The sequence below is a fragment of the Lytechinus pictus genome, chromosome 17 (genome assembly GCF_037042905.1).
Source record: "Lytechinus pictus isolate F3 Inbred chromosome 17, Lp3.0, whole genome shotgun sequence".
Taxonomy (NCBI): Eukaryota; Metazoa; Echinodermata; class Echinoidea; order Temnopleuroida; family Toxopneustidae; genus Lytechinus; species Lytechinus pictus.
The window spans coordinates 30,705,317-30,717,648 of NC_087261.1; the positions used below are offsets into that span (position 1 = coordinate 30,705,317).

The window sequence follows — 12,332 nt, forward strand, 5'->3', positions numbered from 1 at the left end:
ATGTAAATCAACAATTTATTTTGAAGAAATAGATGGATGATTGATGTATGTGATAAATGCACAACAATAGCTCACTGTGGAAGATAATATTGCAGAATTTCATTTACAATGCAATTAAATTTGAATATTTGAACCTACATGTATACATGTATAGTCGTCTGTCAACATTATAATGGTATGGAGGTATGGTCAATTCAGCTACATGTATGTAATACATACATACATTTACAAGAAGCACCAATTCATAGAATATAAAGCAAGTGACCCTCATGAAATTATAATAAACTTTACTTTTTGCTCACATGGTTTTGCAGGAATCATGGGATGGTTTACCTGTAACCCAACACCTAGAGAGTTCAAACATTATATAATGAGCACATCAAAACTTATTTTATTCTAATAATGGTAATGCATATGCACACAAATTAACCTATTAAAAATACAAAATGACTTTCTCATCTTCTGTATTCAAACTATAAATGTATACTCTAAATACAAATGGATCAAAGCGGTTTACTAAACGTATACATGGTTAAGCAAAATGCGCCCATTTCATTTAAATAATGATCAAACCAGTAGCATATCCATAGCAGATGGTAGGTATAAAAACAAATAAAAAGGAACTATAATGAACATAATATCTAATTAATTTGAACCAAGTTCAAAATCTAATCATATATTGGAAGCTTTGTATGTCTCTATAGATCTAAACAATACATAATGCAAGGATTGGAGAAAACATGACTATATATATATACTTTTAAATCAATTTTAATAAAATCCTACAATAAATTCCTTACAAGTCCAAAACCACCTGCATCATCAATTACAAGAGAGTGTCCAACAATTTGACTAGGTAAAGAAATAAGTCAAGTTTGAAATGCCAACTCGTTTGATTATTAATCATTATTAGAAAAAAAAATAATGAAAAAGAAATAAAACTAGATAAACATAAAAAATTTAGAATTACCCTTTGCATTAATTCACATAATTATTTTTTTGATTTGATATGGAATTCATAATAACTATATCCTATACTCATAGGACCTGATCATACTAGTCTGTTATAATACATTGTAAACAGTACATACATGTAGTGATATGGCAATTAGTATTGTCAAGGTTTTATATGATGCAGGCCAAGACATTTCTTTTATATAAGTAAAGTTCACCCGGGCAAGGTTAATGCTGCCTTTGCGTAAGGTTCAATAAGGAAATCCGCTGTTATTATGGCATTCGGTTTTCATATAAATGAAGTAAGAAATTTAGAGCAGCCCATCTGACAACATGAGAAAAAAAATTTCTTTCACATTTTCTTTTGCTCTACAGGCAGTTTTCGTCTAACGATTTGCTTTTCAGAAGTACCGTGTGTAGAATAGTGAAAATGAATAAGAGTGCGCCAACTTGGGAAGGACAAATCATGTTTTCGAAAGTCTTTCTTTGCAAGGCAGAAGGCCTATTGACTCACATTAATTTACTTTTGCATAGGAGAAACAGCTACTCTCTGAGCTCCAGCAGGGAATATATTTCAAAGATACCCCCAAGTTATTTGAATTATGAAGCATGGACAAAAATGACGTCTCATCTAACATCCTGTGTGTAGTATTCTCTAAGCTCAAAATATTTTGCAAAATTTTGATTGAAGACAAACTCTATCACCTATCCCAGAAATAAATGAATGAAATAAAACTGAAAAATATATCACCTGCCCAAGAATCAATCATCTATGAATGATAGTAAAAATATTAGAAAAGGCCCAAGTTAAATGACTACCATTGTCCTTTCTATTGATTATTGAGATGGAAGCAACTACACAGATTTATATTTAACAGAAAGTTGAAGTCTCCATGGAGCACAATTACTTTCCCCCATTCCCCACCATCCATAAAAAAATGTTTTTTTTTTAAATGCAGATGAAGGGAGGTGTGTTCAAGGTCTTGGGTCATCATCAGGATCCTTTGTTCCGTGTTTGAGGACACGACTGAACTCACGATAGTTGAACTTACCATCCTTGATAGGACGCCCTACGAACACTTCATCTACCTCATCCTCAGTGAAACGATCTCCCATAGTCATCAAGAGCTCACGAAGATAGGTTTCTGGGATTACACCTTAAGAGACAAGAAAGGGATAGAGATTAAATGAGAGGGTTATCAAACAGCTCATCCTCACTGAAACAATCCCCCATAGTTATCAGGAGCTCACAAAGATAGGTATCTGGGATGAAACCTTAAGAAAGATTAAAAGAGAGGGTTATCAAATGGCTCATCCTCAGTGAAACGATCTCCCATATCTCACAAAGATACATGTAGTCATCTGGAATAAAACCTTTTGGTCTGTTTCATAATTTAGACTTTAATACAACTATGGTAAATTTGCCATTATTGTGACTACTTTGGAAACCTTAAATGTCATTGATAGCTAAGCTACATTACCATGGTAATTGCTATAACATTGGTAAAAATTACCATATTAAAATGGAGAGGGATAATAATCACATTATGTCATGCAGGATGTGCAAGGAGAACAGTTTATAAGAGCTTAAAGTGTAAAAACATTAAGAACAATTATTGATAAATGTAAAGGCATAAACAGCAAACATACCAGAAGCTTCAGGGTCAAAGCAAGCAAATGCATTTACAATGACTTCTTCAGGATCAGTACCGTTGAGTTTCTCTCCAAAGAGTGTCAGGAACATAGTAAAGTTGATTGGTCCTGGAGCTTCTTTCATCATGTCTTCAAGGTATTTATCAGCTGGGTTTTTACCTGGTAAGATACAAGTTAGTCATTCTGGCAATAAGCTAGAGAATTCAGTTTCATGTTTGATGAAATGTCAATAATGTGTTCTTTGATGTTCTAAGTTTCATCACATGGGGTGTTCTATGGTGACATGTACAAAACGTACATGTATTAAAGCTTCTATGCAGATTAAGCTTGGAAACAGATATATGCTCAACACTGTGAACGAGTTTGATGCGCTCAATTTTTTTCACTTTAGGTAAACCATTTTCTTTAGTTTCAAATTTTTTGGTCTGATGTTTTCCATGCAATTCTGTGTCATTTGCTACAGTCTACATGTATGAATATTTCCTTATCAAAAAATTGTGAAGTAGTATACATATGTCCATGTATAAAACACAATTTATATCCAACACAATCATGTTTTTTTTCACAGAACTGACTGAAAACAATATAAAGTAAAAAAACAAACAATAAGAAAATCAATCACAACAGTAAAACATGAATTAAATATATTATGAAAATTGATAACAACAAATGGATTTATATAGCGTTTTTTCCAGAGGATACAAAGCGCTGTTGATGGCATAAGACAAGTTAAGATGGATGGTTAAATATAAGTGTGTTTTGAGATGTTTTTTTGAAGAGGTTAAAGTACTATAATTTTGCAGAAGGAATTGTTTTATACATATTATCAAGAATGTGGTTACATAATTTATACCTTCCCAATAATTTCATATCAGAATTTCATAAAACCTCAATTATTAAATCGTTCATACATGTACATGTACAAAAAAATTTCCTTGTATTTTTATAATAAACCAAGTCAGAGGAAAATGATTACTCTGAGAGCATCTAAATTTGTCCTTAATTGTAATGTACATATTCACACAATGCTGTAGAATACTATCTTCCTAAAGTTAGAACTAATTTTTCAAAGAATACTATATTTTATAGAGGTCCTCATCTTTGGAGTACTATTCCAAACCATCTTTAAAAGTATCAACTTTCTGTTAATAGCTTTAAACGTTCCTTTCGATTATTTCTGTTAAACATGTACTCAGTAACTTAATATTATACAAAGTATGTATGTTTACCACGACTTTTACTTTTTCATTTTCGCCCCCCCCCCTTCTTACTATCATGTATTTACTTTGGGGTCAACGCTCAACAAGGCAAATTGCTCTTTTTTTTTTATCCCTCATTCGACATAAATTGTTTTCTTTGTTTTCTTATTTTATTTTTCTATAACCATGTATTTATATGTTCATCATTGTTTTTACTTGTATCATTGACTTTTATGTGTTTTGATGAAGAATGAAATAAAATCAATTCAATTCAAGTATAATGATGTACTTACCAAGAGAGGCCAGCATATCATGTAGATCCTCTTTATCAATGAAGCCATCTCTATTTTGATCGATCATATTAAAAGCTTCTTTGAATTCCTGGATCTGTGCTTGGTCAAACATAGCAAAGACATTGGACGTCGCACGCTGAGCCCTCTTCTTTCCCTTCTTTGTTTTTGTTCTAGCTGCCATGATTGTTTATCGATGAACCTGTGTAAATTAATATATAAAAAAAAAGATATTCACTAAAGGTTGACGATTGCAAAATGGCAATCATTTTCATACATGTAATCAATGATCATTGCTTTTCCACAAGCTTTTTATTGCGCTGATGCAAATACATGTATACCAGCTTCTAAATTCCAAATTGTTTCATTACTCTGGCCTTGTGGTAATGCCCTCCTTCCTCAATGTTGTATCTTTGATAGTGTACATGTAGTAGACCATTCTGACTTGTATGTATACAGTCAATTCACAAACAGGACCTAACATGTAATGTACATGTACGAGACTGTATACATTGTACATGTACACGATGCACAGTGTACTGTACTGGTATTGCTGTACATTTCAGTCAAAGAAGAATAAGAAACTAAGAGCTCATATTCAAGGAGCAGGTGTCAGTTGTATGAACCAATCATAATTTGCTTAATGAATCAATAAGATAAATTACTGGGTCTACCCACCCACACATGTTAACATTCAACAAACAAAAATCAATTACCCTACCAAGGAATGTGGGGGGGGGGGGGGCTAAACGTGCATAAAGATCATTAATATTCACCATTTGTTTTGTCATAAAGTTTCACTGTAATTCTCTAGGTACATTTGGATTGAGATCATTGAGTCAAACAATATTCTGTTCCAAATAATACCAATGAAATACATACACTTTATACTTGATTATTTCCTATTAAATATTTTTTGTTATATTTCCAGTTAATAATTGCTAGAGTGAGTGCAGGTGCCACAATGCCTGAAATATCTTGTATATACAGTATACATGTACATGTAGTTTGTTTTAAAACTCATTTTCAATAGGGCTTCTACAAGTAATCTGAGGGTTTTTTAAGTACAGGTACTCTTCAAATTCAACAGACTAATACTGAAGGAACAGAACTTCTTCAAGAATTTGACTCATTAAAATGCCCACAATATCACTGCAATTAATATTTCTTGATTAATGAAAGTGATACAAACAACAACAACTATTAAAGAACTTGCAAAAAAAACCTCTAAAAATCAAACCTACATGTACATGTCCTTGGTTGCGAATTGCGATAAGGATCCTAAATATGAAAAAGACAATGACCTCTAGGCTCTGCCACAGCAGGGCACCATTTCATCATCACCCCAAATAGAATTCCAAAATCCAAAGAGGTCATTTGACCAAATTTCTTTCACATGTACATGTACAGTATATTGTACAGTGAGTTGTGAGTAACTTGCTGTTGTATGCCCTTTAATAGTTTTGTAGCCCTTTTAGAAAACCACTAATTTGTTCATTTTATTTTAGATTTCACCATACATGTACATTAAGGGCTAAAAAACAGTGAATATTTTCTATCTTGTGCACAACTTTGGTCACTCACTCACTGTGATATGGTCAGGGCTAACTTCATTTTTCACTATCATGAAAAAAAAACTCCAACAAAACATGTATTTCATGAGAACCGTTTTAATGGGGAAGTTCACCCTGATAAGTTAGTTTTACCTCAAGCAGAAAACTGAGAGAAAATTATTGAAGGTTTGAAGAAAGTCTATCACAGAATAACAAAGCTACAATGTATGAACTTTTCAAACTTTGATTTTGTGACATCACAGATGAGAGCATCTCCTCCATATACAAGTGATATTAGTTCCCAAAATAAAAATTTCTAAAATATTTCAAAGTTAGTTTCATTTGTGCAGTGAATAAACAGACATGTAATTTCATAACCCCTTCTACAAGAAAATTCATCATGCTTTGCACCATATGGGAGAGCTGCTCACATACATTCATGACATCAGAAATAAAAAAATTAAAATAAACAATGATAACTCTCTTTCTTTGATGGATTTTCAACAAACCCTCGCCAATATTTTTTGGTTTCATTTCCTCTTTTGATTTTTATTTCAATAATTGTCAGGGTGAAATTCTCCTTGAGGGTCCTATTATTAATATTATTAAGTGGTTCAAGATTCAAGCTCTATGCAGACTACATACATGTACCTTTATTTTGCGTATGGTAGATACATCTCAATATCTTGAAAAACTGATATAACCACAGGAAATAATTTTGCTTTACAAATTTGAATAACATTTTTGGTCATAAGAGAAAAGCTCTCAACTATAAAGTAATGTACAGTCCTATGTAAAAATATGCTATACAAAAGACTTAATGCATCGCAGTCTTTCAAAAATGTGGAGCAAAGTGTGATGCGATACCAGGAAAATTATTCCCTGAACCAACAGAAAAAAACTACCCAAATTTATTCAGTATGGTAACGTTCTAAAAAATAAAATCTGCATTTGTGAAAATATTGGCAAAACATTGGCAAATTTGTTACCTTTTGCGCAAGTTTTGTGAAAATCCCAACTTCTCGAAAAGCATCAAGAAATCATCATTTTGAGAGGACAGGTCTTCAAACAAGTACATGTATGTAAAATGTGAAACATGTACCAAACGATTTTATGGCATATTAACCTTCATCTGATACAATTACCTTACCTAGAGTATGTCTGCTTGACTTTTTTTTTAAGCTTTGCAAAACAATAAAACATGTGCAAATTAAGGTCGCCGTCACACCTTTTTTACAACATTTTTTTAAGCGGAGCATGCACTAGTCGCAGTCGATCGCCATTTAGAATTTTGAGATCGCAATACCAGCGAAACCCTTGACCCGTTTTATAATTCCTTCGAGTGATTTTGACCCTAGAATCTTGCCTTCTGTTTGGTATTCATGAATTTAGTTGAAATGAATTTTTAGGAATTGTGAGAAATTTTTGTTTGAATATCAACTTCATAATTTTCAAAACGTGTGCAAATTATGGTCACCCCATCATACATCCTTAAATTTTAATCCTCAAACAGATTATGAATATATACTTGTAAGAGTCATCTATTATTTAACTCCCTAAGAATTTATCTATTCCCCGGTGTTCTTGTTGTTGTGTTCAGGGTGTTCAGGGAGTATAGATGACACTCCCCACTACTGTATTGTATTAATCCTTCACACAAACATCTCAAGTGAAACGTGATACACAGGAGCGGGCACTTCCGCATGAACCCTAGCCCTAGCCTCCCGCATACAACACGGTACATGATGATGACCTACCCACGGTACGATACCGCAAAAATTCACAACAGAAAATAAAATGAGTCTACGCAGAATCTACGCTTTAAATTAACAGAGAATCAACAAATTTCACAAAAAACAATTGTGGATAAAAATGAACAAAACATAGAGTCTGTTGGTATACTAATTCGATTGAGAAATGTGACAAAGAAGTCAGAAACAGACGTTTCTTCTGACGTAATTGGAAAGGAATTTGTGAATCAGAAATCGACAAAACCATACACAACGAACGTCCAATGCAACAACACGCCCAATTCTGCAAGGTGGTTCTCTCACAAAAAATACAAGATGTAAATTATCATTTTCCTCGCAAATTTCTTGCTGACCTACAATCCATCACATACCATTCATGACTGGATTTCATACTACAATTTAAAATATATGTCTATGTAACATTAAGCATACAAATATGATAAATTATACCCGGTATTTACATTACCTTTGGACTGGAATTCGTGATGACGGTGGCCAAGCCTCGTATGATATTGCGCATGCGCGAGCATTCCGAGAAAGCTAGCTAGCTGCGGCCACGGATCTCCAGAATTCGCAAGACTCACAAACATGAAAAAAAAAAGAGTATAAATGATGATGATGAGGAGGAGGGATTGGACCATGATGATCATGACCATGCTGACGGTACTCACGGTAGTGAGGATTACTGTAAATGTACGATGACCATCGGTTGCTTTTTCTTGTAAATTTCTTTTGTTAATTGTAATCGAACGAAACATTTCCTATAGCTATTATTTGGAAACTGTTAGAAACAGAAATGAAGAAGAAAAGAAACAAAAAAAATCCAGGATGAGATTCATGTTCATGCTTTTAAAGATGACACATTTTTTTCTTCAAAATTTACCCCTCCCCTCCTTTGGCGGCGGAAGCCAAAAATTTTAGGGGGGGGACCACCACACAATTTTTTGACAATAAAAAAAAAAGGTTACCAACAAAAAATTAAGGGGGGGATCGTCCCCCCACCTAAAATTTAGGGGGGACACGTCCCCCCGCTTCCGCCGCCTATGCTCCCCTCAACCAAGAGCATGGCGTGTGCCTCATTTTTATCACCTTTTACGATGATTTTTGAATATCACTTGATTCGCTTCATTTCTGTTAGTCCTTTCTTTATTCTGGTTTATCGTGCAAAATTAAAAATAAGTGGTGAAAATACAAAACAAAATAAAATGACAATTGAAATTTAAAGAGGGTATTAAAGGATAAACGCCCTTAAAAAGGCCCATTTTCAAGTCAGAAGTAGGCTCCCTGTTATATGAAAAAAATCAGCTCGCGAAAATCGCGTTCGCATTATTGATCTAGTCCTCATGATCACGAAGTACCCAGAATTATAAAAATAAAGCTCACCAAAGTCATGTACTTAAGACTTTCTCCAACTGGTGTAAAGAGAGAGGGGGCTTACGGGCCATGGACCCTAGAAGTTTCAAGACCCCCACATAGATGTATTCCATGTGATTGGCGTGAATATAACATCGTAGGAGATTTCTATTATATTTGGAGCTATATGGGGTGCCTAGTCATTGAGATAACATTAATTGCCAGTTTATATATGAAGAGTTTGGTTGCAAAAGGGGCTAGATCCACTTTGGACCCTTCCGATGAAAATAATATTTTTTTATTCTCCCATATACATGTAACATATTATGAGAAACTAATTTGCCATGATGTACTACCCTGCCGTGTGAACATAAACTTGAGTATCAAAGAAATCTACCTGTCTTAAATAAAATAAAAAAATTCATTAAAAAAAATTACTATTGTAGATCAAACCCCTCTTGCAAGCAAACTGAAATGGACCCAATACCTTTTTAAATAAAGAGTAATATTTTTTGCCACTTTTATTCACGTTTTAATGGGAATTTCACATTTTCTTTGGTATCATCATAGCGACTAAAAATCTTTAGGTTTTGAGACAAAAAACAATAAAATTTTATGAAAAATGGATCTAACCCCTTTTGACAAATGAGCTCTTCGAAGTGTTTGTTTGCAAAAGGGGTTTTTGTCGTTCTCCCATATTGCTATATCTTTATGCGAAACTAAATTTGTATGATACATTACCACGTGAACATAAAATTGGGTGTAAAAGAAATCTACCTGTCTTTATATTTTTTTTTAAATATTTTTTTACAAAAAAAAAAATCCTTTGTGGATCTAACCCCTTTTGCACTCAAATTGAAATGGATCTAACCCCTTTTGAAAAAAAAAGTGATTTATTTTTGTCATTTTTGTTCAGTTTTTAATGGGAAATTCAACTTTTCTTTGATATCATCTCATAGAGCTACTAAAAGTCTATACGTTGAGGCAGAAAAAAAAATCTAATTTGATGAAAAATGGATCAAACCCCTTTCATTTCAATTCAATTCAATTCAATTTATTTTCATTCTTCAACATAATACAAATAATTACATGATGAATCAATTCAATTCAAATAAAAGCATGAACAAAATTCAACATTGAATAAATAATATACATATTCAATAAGTGATTCTCAGATATAAATTAACATGCATGTCAAATTCAAATCAATATAATCAATATAATTAAATATAATTAAATCAATATAATCATTTATCATGAGAAGAAAATGTCGACATCTTTTTTATAATTGAGCTCTTCATATAATATATTCAATACAACACTGGCGTACAGATTGGGGACATGGACCCCCCTCCCCCTCCCTGGAAAGGGGAAAAACGCAAAGAGAGAGGTGTGAACTATCATCATCTGGATATTATGTCAGAATATATCACAAAATTGGGGTTTTGTAATCAAAAGATGTCGACATTTTTTACTCGCTCGCTTCGCTCACTCGTATAGAAAAAAAAATTACGTCATATCCTGCCCCGTCAATTTTTATTGGCTCATTTAGTCCAGGAAAAATAAGGTTTGACCTCAAACAAATTGCAACATAATTTTTTTCACCGCAATGCATTTCCATGAAGTCCCCAAAATGACATACTAAAAGTCCAGAAAAATCCAAGTGGTGGAAAGACGTCTAATTTGCATAAATCCAAAATGGCGGCCATCGTGAGAACTTTTCATAATTATTATTAGTAGTACAAACACTCATCTGATCATAGCACTTTTAAAAATTATAATTAAAGCATTAAAAGTTCTCCAGTGTTATATCTTACCATAGGCTTCATTTTGAAATTATGATGCAAGTCAGATTTGACCTCTGCTGACCTCTAGAGGTCAATGACCTTTAGGTCAATGACCTCAAAATATCAGAAAATTTATGTTTTGCATCATTAGTTCATGATAAATATGGTTATAATGCCAAAAGATATTCAATATTGATTTCAGGGTATCCTGATATTCTAGAATGAAGTTTGTGTATTATAAGTTTTGACCTTTGACCCCGGAGCACTGGCAAAGGTCAATGACCTTAACATATTAAAATATTGATGCTTAATGTAGCATCAGTCATGTCAGTGGTTTATGAGAAATAGGCCTCTTATGTAAAATTGCAATACAATTTATTCAGCATGAAAATATTGTAATGCATTTCCATGAAGTCTCATAAATGACATACTAAAAGTCCATGTCGTGGAAAGACGTCTAATTTGCATAAATCCAAAATGGCGGCCATCGTGAGTATTTTTCATATCTATTAATAGTAGTACGTATAGTGATCTGATCATAGTTCTTTCAAAAAATATTATTAAAGCATTAAACTTTCACCAACTGGTATTATATCTCACCATGTATGCTTAATTCCAAAATTAGGATGCAAGTCAGATTTGACCTATGCTGACCTCTAGAGGTCACTGACCTTAAGTTAAATAACCTCAAAATATCAGAAAATGTATGTTTTGCATCATTAGCTCATGATAAAAATGGTTTTAATGCAAACAAAATCATTCAATATTGACTTTCAAAGTAACCTGATATTCTATAAAGAATTTGATGGGTTATAAGATTTGAACTTCGACCCTGCAGAGCTAGAGAAGGTCAATGTCCTTAATTTATTGGAGTATTGACGCTTAGTGCTCATTGTTTTATGATAGGCTTAAATAGGCCTCTCTGTACAAAAAAAATTGCAATACTATTTATTTCAACACAATGCATATCCATGAAGTCTCTAAAATGACATGCACGTACCAAAAGTCCAGAAAAACCCAAGTGGTGGAAAGGCGTCTAATTTGCATATATCCAAAGTGATCCAAAATGATTAATCGTAGTAGTACAAACACTGGTCTAATCATAACACTAAAATTATGATTAAGGCAATGAACTTTCACCTGTGGTATATTTTATCATAGGTTTCACTTAAAAATTCATTTCATATTGAAAGTCAGATTTGACGTCTGCTGGACTCTGGAGGCAATGACCTAAATGATCACTGACGTCGAAATATCATAAAAATTGATGTTTTGCATCATAAGTTCGTTATTAACATTGTTAGTTTGTGAGAATAATTAATCTTAACTTGTAAGGTCGTTTGATTTTCATGAGAAAATAGGTGAGTATTAAAAGTTGTGACCTTTAACCTTGAGGGCTTCAAAGGTCACTGGATTTAAAATATGAAACTTAACTAGTTTACTAACCAGCTTTTGCTGAATAGAGCAACCCGGTACAAGCCACAGCAAAGTGAATATCTTCCATGGTACCAATCGCTTTGCAGCATGCTTTGCTATACAGTCCCATCTTCCAGAAATTTGGTGGAATTAAGGGTAGAGTAATTGCTATCCTCAAACCTGGGCAAGATCCAAATGTGCCTAAAAGCTACAGGCCGATCCCCCTACTCTGATATCTCTACAAGCTACTTGATGACCATCTCATCCTGAACAAAAGATCGTCCCATTATAGAACAGCATCCTTTTCCTAACCAGGCTGGTTTTTAACTTTGGAAATAATATACAGGCTAGGTTCTCAACCAGACTCAGTTAACTA

General features: G+C 33.3%; 1 protein-coding gene across 1 annotated transcript in view; it reads right to left on the reverse strand.

Annotated features, from left to right (window-relative positions):
• Positions 1-7,982, reverse strand: part of LOC129280748 (myosin regulatory light polypeptide 9-like) — an 8,749-nt gene extending 767 nt beyond the window's left edge. The window contains exons 1-4 of the mRNA XM_054916756.2: positions 7,867-7,982; positions 4,100-4,298; positions 2,605-2,766; positions 1-2,111 (exon numbers count right to left, since the gene is read on the reverse strand). The exon at positions 1-2,111 is cut by the window's left edge and continues 767 nt beyond it. Of these exons, the coding sequence (XP_054772731.1) occupies positions 1,930-2,111; positions 2,605-2,766; positions 4,100-4,280 (525 nt within the window). The 5' untranslated portion in view covers positions 4,281-4,298; positions 7,867-7,982 and the 3' untranslated portion in view covers positions 1-1,929. The remainder of the gene's footprint in view (positions 2,112-2,604; positions 2,767-4,099; positions 4,299-7,866) is intronic.
• Positions 7,983-12,332: the final 4,350 nt, after the last annotated feature.